General features: G+C 47.0%; 3 protein-coding genes across 5 annotated transcripts in view; 1 reads left to right on the top strand and 2 right to left on the bottom strand.

Moving 5' to 3' along the window:
• The first annotated feature begins 1,432 nt into the window (after window positions 1-1,432).
• Window positions 1,433-5,606, top strand: LOC121627638 (high affinity cGMP-specific 3',5'-cyclic phosphodiesterase 9A-like). 2 transcript variants are annotated; one of them, XM_041966658.1, is made up of 9 exons: window positions 1,433-1,744; window positions 1,843-2,341; window positions 2,759-2,881; window positions 2,970-3,062; window positions 3,610-3,677; window positions 3,765-3,867; window positions 4,152-4,256; window positions 4,634-4,780; window positions 4,926-5,606. In XM_041966658.1, the coding sequence occupies exons 2-9, from the start codon at window positions 2,183-2,185 to the stop codon at window positions 5,019-5,021; spliced, it is 894 nt and encodes a 297-aa protein (XP_041822592.1). In that variant the 5' UTR covers window positions 1,433-1,744; window positions 1,843-2,182; the 3' UTR covers window positions 5,022-5,606. The 2 variants fall into 2 exon arrangements, with proteins under 2 accessions (XP_041822592.1, XP_041822593.1); XM_041966659.1 differs by lacking the exon at window positions 1,433-1,744 and having other exon boundaries at window positions 1,819-2,341.
• LOC121627602 (H(+)/Cl(-) exchange transporter 4) lies at window positions 5,292-15,516 on the bottom strand. Of its 2 annotated transcripts, none has more exons than XM_041966608.1 (14): window positions 15,452-15,516; window positions 15,167-15,250; window positions 12,992-15,060; window positions 12,746-12,900; window positions 12,088-12,187; window positions 11,816-12,003; window positions 11,429-11,551; window positions 11,069-11,275; window positions 10,770-10,850; window positions 9,424-9,969; window positions 9,025-9,211; window positions 8,107-8,505; window positions 7,690-7,906; window positions 5,292-7,607 (listed from the first exon to the last, which is right to left on the bottom strand). In XM_041966608.1, the coding sequence occupies exons 3-14, from the start codon at window positions 13,035-13,037 to the stop codon at window positions 7,517-7,519; spliced, it is 2,340 nt and encodes a 779-aa protein (XP_041822542.1). In that variant the 5' UTR covers window positions 13,038-15,060; window positions 15,167-15,250; window positions 15,452-15,516; the 3' UTR covers window positions 5,292-7,516. The 2 variants fall into 2 exon arrangements, with proteins under 2 accessions (XP_041822542.1, XP_041822543.1); XM_041966609.1 differs by having other exon boundaries at window positions 13,751-15,060.
• The window catches only part of LOC121627660, a 29,711-nt gene continuing 25,961 nt past the window's right edge, over window positions 14,994-18,743 (bottom strand). The window contains exons 10-13 of the mRNA XM_041966686.1: window positions 16,763-17,197; window positions 15,452-15,586; window positions 15,167-15,250; window positions 14,994-15,060 (exon numbers count right to left, since the gene is read on the bottom strand). Of these exons, the coding sequence (XP_041822620.1) occupies window positions 14,994-15,060; window positions 15,167-15,250; window positions 15,452-15,586; window positions 16,763-17,197 (721 nt within the window). The remainder of the gene's footprint in view (window positions 15,061-15,166; window positions 15,251-15,451; window positions 15,587-16,762; window positions 17,198-18,743) is intronic.

Here is an 18,743-nt window from a genome sequence, read left to right as displayed (position 1 = left end):
CCTTCAGGCTGCATCATCTGGAGAGCAAAGTCAGCGAGTACGTGGGGAAGACTCCGGACATCATCTGTGACCTCAAGAGCCAAGTGGAGTCGTTCAAGAGGAAGCTGGAGGTTCGTCACAGCTCCCCGTGTCACATGTCCGGTTATCATAAACACGACTGCAGACCCGGACGAACGCAAACAAAGCTGAATTCATGAATCTGTTTAGGTCAGGGGTCGGCAACCTTTACCACTCAAAGAGCCATTTGGACCCGTTTCCCACAGTACAGAAAACACTGGGAGCCACAAAACCCCTTTGACGTGTCAAATAAAATAACGCTGCATATAATGTTTTTTTTTTTTTTGCCTTTATACTATGAACAAACAAACGATAATGTGCTGCATTTATGAAATAACTGAACGACTGCAGAGAAAACAAAATGACATTTCTGCGTGCAACAATAACATTTTAAAGTCCGACAAAAAGACGTTGGGTTGAAGTTCTTTCAAGTAAAATTCTCAATGTCTGTTTGAGTCCTTCTTGCATTTATGAAAAAAAACACCAAACTTAAATTCTCCACCGGCAGCAAGGTAAAAATACCGTCCACTCTCTGCATGCCGTCAGTCTTTTACTGACGCGTGCAGTCAGCTGTCAACCTGAATAATAAAAGGACTATTTCACTGAACAATGAAAAAATATGAATATATGCAAAATAATAGACAATTAAAATATGAATGAAACGTGGTTAATGTGATTTCTGCTCCTGAACCTCCGCGCACAGTGTCTGCACATCAGCGCTGTGCGCCGTCACCTGCATCTTTACGCAGGATCAGCTGTCATCTGTGAGCGCGAGCGATTTGTTTCAAAACGAACAAACTAAAATAAAATACATTTAAATAAATGCTCATTAATTATTTTCAGGAGGCGCATCAGAGGAATGAAAGAGCCGCATGCGGCTCCGGAGCCGCGGGTTGCCGACCCCTGGTTTAGGTCGTCAACCTGCATCAGCAGAAATACCACACAAGCCTTTTATCAAGTCAGGTGAACAGTGCAGCGACCGGGAAACAAGCTCCTTACGATTCAGTAAAATAAAAACTGTACATGGAAATGAAACGCTCCTGTCTCTCTTATCACCAGCACATCCACCAGACTTACATTTGAACCAGTGTTCAGGACGAGGGGCTTCAGCAGTGCTGACCCAATCACTTCGGTCTGACTCCATGCTCGCTCCACCCTAACCTCAGGAAAGCTTTCCAGTAACAATAAAGTTTTATTTTCTGTCAGAACGTGGAGCACCTGAGCTGGATGGGTCTGTTCAAGGACGACGGCGATCAGCAGCTCCCCAAGTTCCCCCCGAAACCCCAAACAGCTCAGCTGAGCGTCGAGGAGGAGCGCCAACAAGTCCGCAGGGAGTTCCTCAACATGAGGTGACCCCGACACCTGGTTTCACTGCTGGTCCTCTCAGCCCGAAATGAGATTTTAACTTTTATCTTTTTATCTTCCTTCGTCTTTTTATGCTGTTAAATACAATCAAAGTGATCATTTATTAATGAATATCAGCAGGACTTCATCCTGCTGCAGTAAACGTCTTTGGGGCTCAGATCTTTGCTCGATCCCTGATCAAGTTCAGAGGGGGGGGAGTCAGGACAAGTGATCCAGAGCCAACAGTGGAGAGCACATTTGTGTCTTTTCTGTGTTGCCGCAGCTCACTGCAGGTGACAGAGGAAGTGAGAGAGCACCTGAAAACTCCCATTTTTGACAACTGGTGAGTACAAACACATTTTCAGACAACAGTCAGTTATTTTTATCTCAGGGACCATTTTTAATTGACAGGTTTCATTCAGTCTTTTCACTTTCATGCAGCTTTACTTCTCAGTGATCTCTGCAAACTTGAACCCCTTTAAAACTGGGAGGGGGTACAATCTGCATCCAGTGCAACAGGTGTTCTACGGCTCCAGCTCCGATCAGGACACGCTACTTTCACACCTTTTCGGGTGCAGCGACGTGTTGCAGTTCCAGACGTCAAAAAGCCTCGAACGAGGTTCAGTCAGTGTCGAGTTAGAGAGACTGATGGAAAACACACACACACACACACACACACACACACACACACACACACACACACACACACACACACACACACACACACACACTGCTCTCACCTGTGTGTGCTGTTGTTGCCAGGCAGTGGGAGGAGGCGGAGATGCTGGTGCTCCTCCAGGTGATGTTCACCGACCTGGACTTCCTGACGGCGTTCCACATCGAGCTGGACGTCCTGCAGAACTTCCTGTTCGAGGTCTACTGCCACTACAACAGCATCCCCTTCCACAACTTCAGGCACTGCTTCTGTGTCACTCAGATGGTACGAACAGGAGTCTGACTTCATCTTGATCCACGAGACGCCGATAATGAGCCACAATTAAACACATGAGCAGGAAAAGAGGACGAAACTGCTGCTGAGAGAACCCAAAAGAGCTTGAAAAGAGATTAAAATGTTAACTAAATGAACTGATTCTACATTTATCAGCCTCAAGAAAGATAAAAAACAGAACAATCGCAGTTAAACACATCAAAAAAAATTATTTACTGAAGTACATTTTCAAGTAGATGGACTTGCAGTTACGTGTACTTTTACTCCACTGCAGTTATTTCATACCTGATGTCACTTTTCGGACGACGAGTCTCCAGAAAACATATTTGGGCATTTAATACGTTGCTGGTGTGACAGGTGTCACTGCTGTGACTGGTGTGACTGGTTTAACTGGTGTTCGCTCTGCAGATGTACGGGCTGATCTGGCTGACGGAGCTCAGGAGCAAATTATCCCGAGTCGACCTGCTGATCATGTTGACTTCGGCTCTGTGCCACGACCTCGACCACCCCGGCTACAACAACGTCTACCAGGTCGCCCCACCCCGTTTGATTTTCCGGTTTGTTTTTCTCACCTGTTGGTTTGTTCCTAATGTCTCTGTTCTGTCTAAACGTCGCACAGATCAATGCGCAGACCGACTTAGCTCTTCGCTACAACGACATTTCCCCGCTGGAGAACCATCACTGTGCCGTGGCCTTCGGAATCCTGTCCAAGGTACAGAAACACGATGCGTTCAAAGACTCAGGAGGACTGTGCTGATATGACAATGATAAAATCCCAAGTTTGACCGGAGACTGACAGAAGATTGAAATTACAGAGGAGCAGCAAAGGATCGGAACAAGGCTGGAGGAGAAAGTGACCCAAACAATTCTGCAACATCTGAATAAACGTCTGCAATGAACTGAACAAATGAATTTATTGATAAGATTGATTTTCTCACCATACGACAAAGACTGAAAGATACATTCATTTCAAATGAGAGGACAACAACTGAGATACAATAACTTCTGTTTCTGCCAGTAAATTAAATGTTATTTTAATTCATTCTAAATTTCTGTCAGAAATAAGTGGACACATGTGAAACAAGACAGCATCATCAGCAGAAAGTGACAGAAGCGTTAACGAAGATCAGGTCATTAATGTAAACGAGGAACAAAAGGGGTCCAGGAATGGATCCCTGTGGGACACCACAAGTATCTGTGATGGAATCTGACATCATGAACACGTCAGGTTGTTGTAATAAGTGTCTTTCTCTTTGCAGCCCGAGTGCAACATCCTGAAAAACCTGAGCAGTGAGCAGTACAAACACATCCGAGGAGGAATGATCAAGTAAGACTCGGGCTCGCATCCTCCTTCGCTTCGTCCACGTCGACTTTGTGTTTGCTCCCTTTAAAAACTCCCAAAACGTTTTTTCAGATGTATTCTGGCCACCGACATGGCGAGACACAACGAAATTCTCAACAAGTTCAAAGCCATGCAGCCGGTGTTCAACTTCACCAACAAGGAGCACAAGGAAGTGGTAACGTAGCACACTGAAGCCTCATTGGCTGTTCTCTTCTCTGTGTTTTCACTTACTTTGCAGCTTTTCCACTTGATTGAACTTTTCAGTGAAAACAACAAAACGTGAGGAAAATCTTTTTTTCTTCCTGTTTTGAGCTACAAACAGCTAAATTGCTAATTAGACAGTGTTCTCACTCTGTTAATCACTCCATCATTCCCTTCATCACTGTAGCTGTGCTTCATATTGCTAACCTACTTTAAAATACACCTTTAACATTTTCATAATTCACATTCTGCTTCCAGCTGATGAAGATCATGGTGAAGGTGAGCGACATCTCCAACGAGGCGAGGCCGATGGCCGTGGCCGAGCCCTGGCTGGACTGTCTGCTGCAGGAGTTCTTCAACCAGGTTTCCACTCTCACTTTACTGATCAGTACAGGAAGTGACAGGAAGCGGCGTGACGGCGTCATCAAAGCGGCCGCTAACACGTGAAAACATCCTTTTGCCCTTAAAGTTTGACTCACGAACACGAGAATAAAGTCAACGGGACAAATCTGAGTGCAGACAGTCTTTCGGGTTCGGGTTCATGGTGAGCTTTGCACCTTTGCAATTTAAAACGAGCTTCATCGGTTTTCCTCTTCGTAAATGAAGGATGTGCTCTGTCGCGTCTGTTTTCTTTTAAACTCCAGAGTTGAGTCAAAGAAGTGACACATTTTTCAAGTGATTTCAGGTCAATAACAGCGTGCATTGAACTCTAAAAGTCTTGTTCTGGTTCTGTTGTGCAGAGCGACACAGAGAAACTCAAAGGACTTCCGGTGACGCCTTTCATGGACCGAGACAAAGTGTCCAAACCGTCCTCTCAGACCAGCTTCATCCGATTTGTCCTCCTGCCGCTGTTCACCGAGCTCACCAAGCTGTTTCCCTGCCTGGAGGTAAAGTGTGGCTGTTGTAGACAGGAAGTGAGGCGAGCTCAGGGAACACAGGACTCATATTCAGATTTCGTTCTGTGTGAGATGAGCCTGCGAGACGCCGAACAGACTCGTGGAAGCTAACGCTAACTGTGGTGTCGTCGTGCAGCAACACATCCTGGAGCCGGTGCGACGGGCTCTGCAGTACTACTCCGACATGGAGAGAGCCAGCAAGGAAGAGGAGGAGGGGGCGGCCAAGGCCTGAGGAAGAGGACGAGGAGGAGGAAGAGGCGCTGACGAACCCTCAGACTGGTCTTCGGGTGTTTTAGGAGCCTGATATTCAGCAGCAGTGTGTTAGAAGAAGATGTTGCATCTGACTGTATTGTATGTGATCTGATTTGTAGCTTGACCCACCTGAAACAGCGCCACCTGGTGGCTAATTCAGAGTGTCTGCACCAGAGCAGGATGACGTGAAAGTGTGGCGATGTTCTCCATGTTTCTCCACGTTCAGACTCACATCAGTGAGGACACACACACACACACACACACACACTGCAGCCAACCAATGAGCTTAGAGAGCCACAGACAGGAAGTCAGACAGCGTTGAGAAGGATCAGATGTGTGTTTTAATCACTGACTTTGATTGACAACAAATGTATTGTTGATTTTGTGTGCACATCTGAATATTTCACATCTTTTAAAAATGAAATGCTTCTTTTTCATCTCTTGCCGTCTTTGACTGTTTTCTATTAAAATCTGTTTTTTTAGAACAAACACATTAAAAACACCCTGAAACCAATCTTCCTGACTTCCTGTTCATACTGTTGACTGTCAATAAAGATTGGGATTGAACGACAAGATTGTTTTCACTGTAATTTCCAGTGTTCGCTCATGAAATGCGTCCATGTGAACAACAACAGCACAACATGAACTCACGTGAACAAAGAAGCAAACCAGCAGCGTTTATTCACCACCTGAAACGTTTATTCTTCATCACTTCATGAACAAAAAAGTGCAAATGTCTGTTTTCTGTACGATTAATGCGTCTGATAAATATTTAGAGGCAACGATTAAAAAAAACAGGGCTCGACATTAGTGTGTTTCAGACAAAATTAAATTAAAAAATGCTCACAATGAATCTTCAGTATGTACAACACAGTTCATTCTCGTGGCGTTTAAAACAGAAGGTCGATCATCGCTTCCTCAACGTGAAGCGTGTTTATAACGTGTCACTCAACTTCATTCTCTCAAAGTTTCCAGTTTGGCTCAACTGTTAGCAGCTCTGACCCACGCAGCTTATTTTTCTCGACAACACAAAGCACGACACAGGAAACGACCGCGGAACAAAAACTAAATAAATAACGACGACCTTTTTGTGCAATCTTGACATTTTTAAATCATCAGGTTTGTGAACTGGATCATTTTCCAAACCGGCGGGGAAACACGAGCCTCTTCTGTCCCTCGCTTCGATCCTGCAGCTGCCGACTGACGTTTGGCGAGCTGCAGCGTGACGGCAGCTTATCGTACAGGAAGTCTCCTCGGTCTGCTTCAGTCCGTGTTCTGAAGCCGGTTTTGCTGCCTCGCATGAAAACTGACAATCGTGAGAGAAACCTTTTAAGGCGCCAGTCGCAGATCATCTGTCAGTATTTTCGCCTCGACTTTGAGTGAAGACAAAACCAACACTGCAGATCAACTTTCAGCGTATTGTGACGCAGCACCTGCAGAAAGGTACAGGTGTGCACGTGCCTCCCAGCGACGACAGTGAAGAAACCTACAAGAAGCGGACTGAAAACACGTCCAGCTGACTGGAGACACTTCACCACCGCGGGGGCGAGACATGCAGAGACTGAACGTGACTGACGGAGGAAGAACTGACCGCGTGGTCTGTCGCGGCGCCGCTGGCAGTCCAGAGACAGACGAAGCTGACCTGCAGTGAACCCGTAAGCTCGCCGTTCACACACATTTTAACACGATCGCATTCACAGGCGAGCGGCGGCTGATACAGAGAGCAGCTGAGCGGCGGCAGATCAATATGGCAGCAACACAAACCCAAAAGCAACGGTCAGCACAGACAAACTGTCCGACTTGAAATGAAATCAGTGTTTCAGACAGCTTCAACTTCTGCTCGGTCTCACGGGTGGGGTCCCGTTTCTTGGGGGCATTTCGTCACCAACACTCTGGACTTCTTCCAGCGTCCTGCGAGCCGCCACAGACCATGACGACGATCACAGAGCTCTGCTCCGCGGGACGTTTCTACCTTTAATCTGAGTTTGTGAGCTCTGGGCTGGGGGGGGGGGTTCAGACTTTGTCAACATAACTTCAATCTGTTTTCTTGCTACGATGCAGCTAATAACAATCGTCGCTCTGCACACTCCTCCTCACATGCTCTTCTTCACTGTCGGATCAGTAGAGTTCATTTTTCTGGCCTGTCGGGGCAGCGGCCCCGTGATTCTCCGCTGACCACAGCGGGTTATTTCTGACTGCTGCTCAGTTTGGCACCCCCAACGTGAAACGTGCTAAACTCTCAGCTTTGTTGGCAACGTGCTTTCAGAAGACGACAGAAAAGAAAAAGAAGCTCTGATCGCCGACCGGCTCTCGACTCATTTTCTCTTCTTTCCGGCGTGCAAATAACTGATGTTTGAAATGTTAAAGGTCTTTACAGGGTGGGGACTTGCCTGTCAGGAGGCGGGAGGGGCTGTTCACAGGTTGCGGGACAGTAGCATCGCACCAGTTTCTCCTATTTACACCGCCGGCCTCGTTTTAGTTGAACATAATGGACTCTGGATCCTGGTTCATCATTTGAGCCATGTGCCGCAGGACATCCTTCTTGGTGATGATGCCCAGGAGACGCCTGAACAGACGCAGAGGGAAACAAACGAGGTCAGAGGTCGCTTCACTGCTTCACTGGCAGATAGATCGACGGTTGTTCTTACCCGCTCCGGGTGACCAGACACTGGCGGAGGCCCAGCTTTCGGAAGATGTCCACCACCGTCTCCATGGGCGTGTGGTCGGTGACGGTGAAGGGGCTGAGGTTCAGGACGCGCCGCAGCTTCAGGGGCTGCGGGTTGCTGGCCGGCAGCTGCGGCGCGTCCTCTGTGAAGTAGACCACGGAGCTGCTCACCACGCCGTCCTGCTTCTGACGGGCGTTTTCTGTAGACGGACACAAGCCTGGTCAAACACCATCAATGAAAACTGATCTGGGTCCTGTTTCCTGCAGTGGGGGCGACTCTAAAGTAACCCGACACATTAATAGTCCTCCTTTAAAAGTCTTAAGACGGTTTGTGAGAAGGATTTTACGATCAGCTCGACCTGAAGGTGCTTCTGGGAAACGTGGCCCTGAACCAACTTACTGATGGCGAGGGTGAGGTCCCGGCGCTGAACGAAGCCGATGAGCCTCTCCGACTCTCTGGACACGACCACCGGGAAGCCGTTGTAATCGGTGTCTTTGATCAGCGTCTCCACGTCCTCCACCGTGGTGGTGTCCTGGGTGAGGACGGCCAGAGGGGGGTCGTTCCTGCGGGGCCGCATCACGTCGGTGGCCAGCGTACGGTGGGTGAACTCGTCCCTGACGTCCAGGTAGGGGTAGCCGTTGAGCTGGATGTGCGACTCGTAGATTCCCTCCTTCCCGAAGGCGTCCGCCACCCACTTGCTGGTGACGGCGGCGGCCATCAGGGGGACGATGTACTCCAAACCGCCGGTGAGCTCGAACATGATGACCACCAGGGAGACGGTCATCCTGGTCACCCCGCCTGAGGGGACGCAATCACAGCAGCTTTATTACAGGACAGAACGAAGCTCGCAGCCAATCAGACGTGACGACGTGCTGATTTTCTGTTTTCTAACATTTAAACTGAGTTTGGCAAAAATCTGCACATTGAACTGCTCGTTAAACTGAGGCTGGAAGAATAAATACCATAGAAATCACATGTACTGTGTATGTGCTGTATTTCTAAACCCACTGTGAGTTTTGACTCTTTCAGGCTGCCGTAGCTGCTCAGTGTGTCGTTTAGCAGATTAATTAGCAATAAGAACTCAGCAGCTCTTGTTTTATGTTCGGGAGTAAAACAGATGGTTAAGATATTATCGCCGTGGCGATGCTAATTTCCATGTGCGCTGACGGTAATTCCCATTACGTGTTTGCATCGAGCTCACAGACTGAGCGCTGGTTAATTTAGCTGTCGGCAGTTTTCCGCGAGCCAACTCGTCTTCAGCCTCATAAACTCGCCGCTGCGCGGCACTTCACGGATCTGTGAACGGCGTCCGCTCACCCAAACAGGCGGCGGCTCCCACCATGGCGTACAGTCCAGGGGTGACGCAGTCTGCGCCGGGTCGGCACCAGTTCTTAAAGATGATCCAGTCGTGGTGGTGGTACGCCATCTGCTCCACGGCGATCCCGACGATCCGTCCTGCGATCGCTCCGACCGCCATGCTGGGAATGAAGAGACCTGACGGGATCTGGAGGGGAAACAGAATCGTTACAGGACAGGCGGCTCCATCAATGTCCCCAACAGCTGATTACAATCAGAGACATGAAGAGGACAGACAGGTCAGTGTCTCGCTCAGGGTACAGGTTCAGGTTCAGGTACCACATTTTACAAACAACAACTGATTTGTGCTTGAAGTGTGAAAAGAGGAAACATTTGTTTCATCATCTTCCTCGTACTGACCTTCATGCCGAAGGTGAAGATGGTGATGACGATCTTGAAGACGAGAGCGAGGGCGAGCTGCCACAGAGCGTTGTAGACCCCGGGCCCCGCCGGCCGGTCTGGGATGTCGTCCACCGGCCGACTCATGTTGGGGTTATTTATGTAATCGCAGAGCTGCGACGACTCCAGCGCGCCGCAGTCGTTGAAGAGCTCGGAGATGAGCTCGCTGGTGCTGCGGCGGGTGTACGGGTTGGGGAACGCCAGCACGGCGGTGATGCCCGTCACGGCGATGACCTCCAGGACCGGGTACTTCCCCAGCTGGGTGGTCTTCCTCCGCCGGCACCAGGCGATGTTGGCCCGGATGAAGAGGGTCCCCCAGAGGCCGCCGAACACGCCCAGCAGGATGAAGGGGACGAGCTCGGCCATGTACCATGGCGTGTGGTACTCCACGTAGAACAGAACCAGACGACTGTTGCCGAACGGGTTGATGGAGCGCAGCGTGAAGGCGGCGACCAGGGCGGCGAAGAACGAACGCCACAGAGTCTTGAGAGGGAAGTAGTAACTGACCTGCGGGAGAGACGAAGGACGTCAGGAGAAACATCAAGTGTTTTTTATGGAGCGAAATAACGTCTTGAATACTGGAAGAGACACAAACGAACGAAACGCCAAAGCAAGAAAACAACATGAACGAGAAAACAGGAAGATAACAGGACGGCGGCACCACGCCGGGTCTGCAGACAGGTACGGGAGGAACCACAAAAACTGAGCAGACTCTCCTCGAGGGAGTCGCTTCCATGTCTTCAAAGATAAAACGCAGCTTTGGATTTCACATGTTCATGGCAGATGCACTTCAGGACATTGTGGATTGGCTGCGTTTAGCACAGACAACCTGAATCCAGATGATCAACTGATTTTTAACTGAATTTAACTTAATTTCCAGCAAAATGGACAAAAGGAAATGCAAATGAATGCTTGTGTCCATGCACGACTGTTATTTGATTATTAGGAGTTGGTTCATTGTGATGAACAGCAGGAGGCGCCAACTCTCCAGTTGGAAAACTGTCATACCACTGCAGAAGAAGAGTGCGCAAGTTTACACAATTAAATGAGAAATATGAGATGACAGTTCATCGTCTTCTTCTTCTCTGAGAGTGGAAACAGCTGATCGGTTGTGAGCCGTTTCCATCTCCCATTAAATCCTAACTTTAAAAAAACAACAGCGCCCTCCAGTGTCTGGTTTGTCTGCTCTGGGCTACTGTCGAAACATGGCGGACTCTGATGAAGAGGAGCTGCTCCCTCTGTGGATAGAAATACACAAATCCACGCTGGCCTGGAAGCGAGTGACCGAACGAATGTTTTTAACGAACCTCTTCCAGGCTGAACAGAACTCCTCCGATGGGCGCTCCGAAGGCCACCGACACCCCAGCCGCTGCTGCCGCTGACAGCACCTGGAGGTCAGAGGTCAGGGAGAGCAACAGAATCAGCCACGAAACGTCCCTCAGCATGTTTCACGACGTTTACGATCTGATGCCACTGCTACACTGCATGCATACACACACACACACACACACACACACACACACACACACACACACACACACACACAACACACACACACACACACACACACACACACACACACACACACACACACACAGCAGCGTACCTCTCGCCGCTTGCCCTCGTTCTTGCTGTACTTGGAGAAAAGGCTGCAGAAGAGGTTCCCGCAGCAGCAGGCCACGTGGACCAGAGGGCCCTCCTTCCCCAGGCTGAGACCCGACGACACCGCCAGGACCAGGGTGACCGTCTTGATCAGCAGGGTCCATTTCCCCAGGTAGCCCCGGATGATGAAGCCGCTGAGGATCGTCTTGATCTGCGCAAAGCCACAAATATACAAGTACTTTTTTATCTGGTGGGGCTGTAGCGAACGATTCTTTTCTTTATCTGTGGTATCAGGTGCCGAGCTGGCACGCAGGCCTCCTGTAGACCTCCTCATGAGGTGGTTTACGGTCAGGGTTTCGCTCACCTCTGGGATTCCTGAACCGCAGGCGTACGGAGCGAACACTCGCACCAGAGACACCGCGAGGAAGGAAAACAGCAGAGCCCACAGAACGTACAGGAAGTAGTTCAACACGTACGCTCCGGCGCCCTGAAAGAAGACAAAAACACATTTTATCATCAAACTTCATTCACTCACTCTCACCTACACAACAAACACGACATGGTTCACGCTGCAGTAACTCGACATTTGGGACATTTATGAACTGCAGGGTTGCACTGCAGCAGTTTTACAGTAAAATGTGACGAGACCACATCTGTCTGTCTCAGGTATTCATGGGTGATTGTGCCGCTCGGAGGTGAACTCCGACGCATCCTCTGAAGACGTTTACTTTTGGCGAAAGCCCGGTCTGACCTCAGCGTGGCCGGTCATCAGCTCGGCCCACTTCTGCCACTGCGGACACTTGTCTCGGTCGTCGAAGGTCGTCTCGTTGGACGTCCAGCAGCACTGCTCGTGGCTGTACCAAAAGGCCGACAGACACACGCCTTCCTTCAGGTCTGTCATCCAGTCCACCGCCAGGTCGATCACTCCAGCCAGCGTACCTGCAGAAAACACCTCGAGCCATTCAGTGAGAGCTGACAGTCTGTTTCACCCCCTAACATATACCGTCGTCCCTCCTGACTGACCTGAGAGCAGTCCGATGAGCAGCATCACCACCCATCCTGACCAGGCGTCCAGCAGGCTCTTGATCAGTTCCCAGATGGACTCTTTACTCTTACTGGTGATCTGGAGGCAGAAGAGGAGAAATCAACATTATTCATTTATTCATAAGGATCACAGGTCACCTGCAGGGACGAAGCTGAGCTTTTCAAACGTCAACATGAACAGTCACAGGCTCCGGCTGTTCAGAAACAGCAGCTCCACTGGACGCAGGATGAATCATCCTGGAAACGCTCAGTGGTTCACAGCGAGGTTCAACACTTTGTCAACACATGATTGGATAGATGAGGTTAATACATAGACTCAGGAACACTTCGGGAAACTGTTGTCAATAAACACAGTTTCATTGGAAATGACTCATTCTGGTTTTGTTTGACACAGAGTCCCAACATTTCTTGGAACCGGGTTTGTGTGCGTAGATATATATTTGTATATGTAGTTATTGATTCATTTATTTTCCAAATGTTCTCTATCTCTGCTGCTATTCTGCTCCCCTCTGATATCACATGCTGCTGTAATGCCCAAATTTCCCCGGCTGGGGATAAATAAAGTTTTATCTCATCTTATCTGATGCGTATCCACATAAACACTGTACATATATATACACAGGAAACCTGTTCAAACCTTGCGGTGGCGGTCTGTGTCTCTGGATTTCTCCCTCAGCCAGTCGATGGTGTGGAAGTCTTCATACGTGCCCACATCAGGAAACGGCTCGTCCAGGAAGTCCATCAAGTTTCCAGCTCCGTTCATCTCCTCTGTGGGCGTGGCGCTGCTGACACCTGGCAGACAGCAGCAGATCATCAAACTGGGCCGACTCTGGCGACACATGGTTTGATCACTGTGACCAAATGATTCTAGTCCCGCTCTCACACAAAAAGTGTCCTTCATGTTTGTGTTTCTCCAATGAAGACTTCATTTCCCAGCAGCCTCGCTGCTTCCTGTGCCATCACGTGGTTTGCTCGACAGTCCAGATGCTGCTTGTTTGTGTTCCAACACAAGCTGTTGATTTCCATGACACACCTACACCTGATGATTTCTTATATTTTGCAGAAATTATAATTGGATCATTTGAGGACAAATGTAGAATAACACATAACGAAGGCCTGATGGGCTAAACGCAGAAGAGCTGCAACTGCCTTCACTGACTGATCTGAGAGCTGAAACAGTTTATGAAATAACAAAAAAATGGGGAAAAGGTGACGTTAATAGGTGGATTTTTACACAGCCAACAGTCCAAACACACGTAAATTCTGCTGAAAATTCTATCAAAGACAGAAAAATATTTTCTCATTCAGAGGCTGGAGCGACACAGGTTTGTCATTTAAGCGTGACTGAAATAACTGCACCAGGACCAGGTCCAGGACTGTTGACTGGCATCTTTACCCCTGCAGTTTGCCGGTGGTGGCTCAGATAAATGTTCTCTTGTGGTTTAATTAACCCCCCGCTCCGCCTAATAGTTGAAAACAGCAGCCTTTCACTTGCTGTATCGCTCATTTTTTTTTGCTGACAGACGTTACACAGCTAACCGCAGATACGTTCATATGTGCATTAGCAGTTCAAGCTAACTGTACCCACTAGCATTAGCATCCCCTCCGCTAGCTAACGTAGCTCGATAAAGTCGTTCTTTACCTTCACCAGCCTCCATGTTACAGTCCGTCCGAACGACCTCGGGGGGGATGTTTATCTATAAATTAATAGCTTATTTATCGTCGACCTCGACAAGCATTTTAGCTGTGATTTTCGGACAGAAGTGGCGTCAGAGACCGCTACCCACAATGCACCTGTTCAAACGGTCAGTCTCACGATACACCCCTGAGCTCACGTTGTGCCAGATGTACGTCAAAGATCGTCTGCATACATTTTATTCTGACTAAAAAAACAGAAAACCTTCCTTCGCAGTGAGCAAATATTTACAGAGCACATTTCTGTTGAAAGACACACAATGTGCTTTACATTTAAAGAGACAGAACAACTTGACGCATGCGCAACACAGTGAGACATCAACATGAACAAGAAGCACACTCCACATCCCGATACATGCCTGCACTCACACTGTTCAGAGGCCTGAGAAGACAGACAGGTTTTGAGCCTAAATGAAGACACAGTTTTCACAACAGTGACTGTGTTTGTGCTGCTGGTGGAAACTGGCTCTCACATGAGTCAAAGTCACTCAGCTGGATGCTGGTTAATACAGATGTTCACCTGGACCTCCTGCACCAGGTCTGTGATTCCAGTCAAAGAAAACACTGATTACTGCACATTTTACACGAAATGAGGTGTTTTACTGATGAAAAGCTCAAAAATGATCATAAAAAGAGAGAACAAGCAGAGGAAACAAGCATCATCTCCCCCATCACTGAATGAAAATCTCACTGAAAACAATATATTTACATTTTAAAGATCATTTTCTTGAGATAATTTACTGTTATCTCAAAGTACTGAACATGGTTTTATCCTGAACCTTTATTCAGACACCATCTATGCTTTGCATCCCAGAATATCGTTATCATAAAATGCAAAAATAACCTAGGCCTCCTCATGACACTTGTTCTGCCACAATAGAACATAATTAAATAAGTGATACCAATAGAACAATGTGGTGAGTAAAATGAGAATTATCACAGACTGTTCATCATAAACATGAGCACCATGAAGGAAAAATCTACAGTATCTCAAGAACAGGAGATAATTCATGATGATTATGATTTTAATCCTGAAATAAAAAGAAATTCATCATGTGCAAAGTCTACCCAGACGTCAGTAAACTACTGACACAGTATCAGTACTTGTACTCCAGTAATGCTGTCATGTAATCGTCATTAAACAGGAAACAGTGACTGGTCGGCACATTACGACCACACCGATGACCAGTTCACCATATTTCAAACCACTTGTTAGTCTGAAAGGGTGTTCTGTCCACAATGTCGTTCCCGAAGAGTCTAGAAAAACACCAAACATTATCATCAGTTTTCACTGAACTCCAACATGATGAGTGATTCTCTGTGAGTTTCTAAATGAATGATGCACTGAGGAATGTCTGCTCACCGCACAGCCTTAATGGAGGGGTTGGTGGCGACCAGCTGGAGCAACACGCTGGTGGAAGCATCGGTGATCTTGTTGTGGCTCAGACTGGAACATGCACACAAACACAAACAGTGACACGAAGGTACGGACGGCGTGAAAAAGAAATAAGAAGAAGACTGGATGATTCAGTCTCTCCTTAAATATCAGAACCTCACACTGACTCCACCTGTTGTTGTTGTGTGTGTGTGTGTGTGTGTGTGTGTGTGTGTCACATGAACACGTGTATCGGTGCAGTCTCACACTCACTCCAGGTCTTGGACTTTGGGCAGATGTGGGATGAGAGTGAACAGCAGCTGGTCAGGGAGCTCACAGTGACTCAGGTCCAGCTCTTTCAGCCCTTCAGAGCAGTTCAGGATCAGGGCCAAAGCTCCACAGGCCCCTCTGATCCAGTGTGGTGTGACTGAAGTCTCCACAGGGACACTACTCGTCTCACGGAGTCCCTCTCAGTGTTCACAGGCACCAGGGACACCAGCTGGAGGAGGACAGCTTTACTGGCTCTAAACAGGAGAATCAGAGCAAGAAGCAGACTGTTATGTTGCACAAACATGAAAATGAACAAGCCTTTTCTCTGGTTCAGGTCATTTTGCAGAGGAGCAGAGGAGCTGATGCTGCCTGCAGCATTAGACATGGCCTCTGTCAGGCTGGATGACACAAGTGCTGCAAAAATAAAAGAACAGCTGGGAGATCAAGTCAAGCACAAACGTTTTGCCTCACAACTCCATGAAGCAACTGACAGCAACAGACTGTTTACTGCTGATGTACATTTTGACATGACGACCTCCCTGTGTGAGGATCTACTTTCCTGTCAATATGTCAGAGACAGAGCCACAGCCGAAGAGCTATTCTAAATGCTGGACTGCTTCCTGACTGAGAATGGGCTGAAGTGGGACAACTGCATCGGTGTTTGCAGTGATGGTGCACAGACCATGGCTTCAAAAAGCTGTGCACTGCAAAACCTTCTCACTGTAGCCATGAATCCTGACTTCCTCATTGTGACAAAAAAATCAGCACAAACTCTTTTATTCTTTTTAGGTTTGCAGGTTAAAGTATTTTATATATTCTGCTCCTGAGTGTATGTTGATGATCAATCTGAATTTATTATTATTTGTTGAGCTTATTTCATTTTAGTTTTCAGGATCAAATGGCAGTCGGTCAAAAAATGTTTGTAGTTTAAACAACGATTCAGTTTCTTTTCATTTCAAGCAAATTGATGCACTTTAAATCTTTTCTGTCACAGACTAAAAGACAATGTTAATAAAGTTATTCTTTGTTATAAGTTGATCTATATTTCTTCCTTTGTTGTTTTCTTTCATGTTCATAAGGATACAATGTTACGCAGAGATGGACGAATAACAATTTTACAGACAAATGATAATATTTATAGTCGCGGTGGAGAGTGGGGGGGGGGGCAAAATGTTGTCTTCTTCCTAGGGGGGCGTACCAGACAATAATTGAGAAGCACTGCCTTCACCTTCAAACGAGCAGTGAGCTGCTGTAGATACAAGAACACAAATCCACAAATGTACACTGAAGTCAAGTCAAGTACAGTTCATCTACCTGAGCTGTGAGATATGAGGCAGACAGTCCAGAAAACTGCTCACTTCACTCTCTTCATCTGAGCAGCCTGTCAGCTCCACCTGTTTCTTCTCTGATTGGAGTTTCAGCACTTCCAGGAGGGTGGAGGTCTTTCTCTCTGAGAGGTTTATGACCCAGCCTGCAGGAACTTCCTGGAAAACTGGCTGTAATGATGGAAGGAGACTCAAGCCTGTTTCAGTCTCACAGTCCTTCACGCGGGAGAACAGATCCAGCAGGAAATCACACTGAAGTTCATCATCATCATCCAGGTAATCAAAGGGGAATGTTTTATGGCTGCACACTGATGATAACAGCTCCAGCATCTTCTCTCCTGTCAGCTGTTCTCTCTCTGCTGCTGCACAGAACAGATTCACCAAGAAATCGACTCCATCAGAGACTCTAGACCGGGGAGAGAACCTGGAACGAGCATTGAACATGTTGTTAGGATTTGATATCAGCAGCAGAAAAACAGCCATGCATTACTGATGTGGACTTTATCTGCTGAAAGCCTACAAATACCTGCTGAGAACACAACACAGTCAAATCAATCCACCTGAAATCAAGTCACAGTGATGGTAACAGGGTTATATGTGGATTCTGGAGGACTTGACTCAATCAAACTCTTCACCAAATGTTGAAGGAAGCAGGAAAGTCGGGCTACAAAGGTGTGTCCTCACCTCTGTGTTCAAACACTGGATGTTATGAAGACCACTGTACAGATGCATGTAACTTTTCATGTGATGATTATAAATGTTTACTCCTCATATGTTTAGGACATAGGAAAGCACCAAACCAACGTCTGTATTTTTCTAATGATTTACTGCTGCTAATGTAGGTCACACTGTGATTGTGATGATAAATACTGAAATATTTACATTAAACATCTGTGTTTATCATAACCAGATCCTGAAACGTAGACGTGACAGGTGGGTTTTTGAATAAAGAGCACGAACGTTTACATTGAACTGATTTTCATTAATCATTTTCATATTTAGTGATTGATGAACACGTATCTATCTATCTGTACAGGGGGGCAATGATGAACATATATACATACAGCACCGCCTGTATGTATATATGTATTGGCACCCATGAAGTTTAAGTACTTAATGTTAAACATCTCCTGAACAAAAGTGATGTAGCGATGCAGATTTTTTTTACAGATGGCTCGTGTCTCATATTAAAGAGCAAAGTATCAACAAAATAAAAAAAATAAACAAGTAGAGTGAATAAAAATAAAAAGGTAAATCTTGCTGTATCACTAGTATTGGCACCCTTTGCTGTTTGTCCTAAAACCTAATTTGACTCAGCAATGCTCGATTACAAATGGAAATCACCTGTGAAGGCTTGTCTGTTCCCATGTGACATGAAATGGCCAATGAATGATGAGATTTGTTTTTTGAAAAGCCAACAGTTCTCAGTCCCTTTTTCACAACGGTGAAGACAAAAGAGCTTCTGAAGAAACAAGAAATGCTGTTGTTTACAAACTTAAGAGCTCCAAAGGATAGAAAACCATTTCCAAAGAGCTCGGCATCCCTGTGTCAACAGTGCGTAATGTTATGAAGAAATATTTGAAGCATGGTCAAGAACCTCCCTGGGTGTAAGGGTAAGAGAAAAATCAATGAGAGGAGTCGTCAGAGGTTGTTGCAATTGGTGGCAGAATCACCTCAGGTAACATCTACAGAGCTGCAGGCCCACCTCGAACAGTCTGGGGTAACTGGTTCAAGAAGCACCATCAGGCGCACATTCAACACAGCAGGGCTATTTGGGCGGAGGCCAAGGAAGACCCCATTGTTGAAGACAAGACACAAAAGGGAGCGTCTGGATTTTGCAAAAGAGAACCTGGACCAGCCACAGTCCTCCTGGCAGAATGTGTTGTGGACAGATGAGACAAAAGTAGAACTTTTTGGCAATTCTCACAAGCAGTATGTTTACAGGCACCGCAATGAAGCACTCAAAGAAA

The sequence above is a fragment of the Chelmon rostratus genome, chromosome 24 (assembly GCF_017976325.1).
Source record: "Chelmon rostratus isolate fCheRos1 chromosome 24, fCheRos1.pri, whole genome shotgun sequence".
NCBI lineage: Eukaryota > Metazoa > Chordata > Actinopteri > Chaetodontiformes > Chaetodontidae > Chelmon > Chelmon rostratus.
Note: the sequence above shows the minus strand (reverse complement) of the source record. Positions and strands in the feature narration are given on the sequence as shown.

Coding starts and splice junctions, on each gene's coding strand:
- LOC121627638 (XM_041966658.1), top strand. CDS start 2,183: ATGCTGGTGCTCCTCCAGGTGATGTTCACCGACCTGGACTTCCTGACG. Junction 2,342..2,758: donor GCTTCTGTGTCACTCAGATG/GTACGAACAGGA, acceptor TTCGCTCTGCAG/ATGTACGGGCTGATCTGGCT. Junction 3,063..3,609: donor CCTTCGGAATCCTGTCCAAG/GTACAGAAACAC, acceptor TTCTCTTTGCAG/CCCGAGTGCAACATCCTGAA.
- LOC121627602 (XM_041966608.1), bottom strand. CDS start 13,037: ATGAAGTCTTCATTGGAGAAACACAAACATGAAGGACACTTTTTGT. Junction 9,970..10,769: donor TTCTGTTCAGCCTGGAAGAG/GTTCGTTAAAAA, acceptor TCTCTCCCGCAG/GTCAGTTACTACTTCCCTCT. Junction 8,506..9,024: donor GGGAGCCGCCGCCTGTTTGG/GTGAGCGGACGC, acceptor GCGTCCCCTCAG/GCGGGGTGACCAGGATGACC.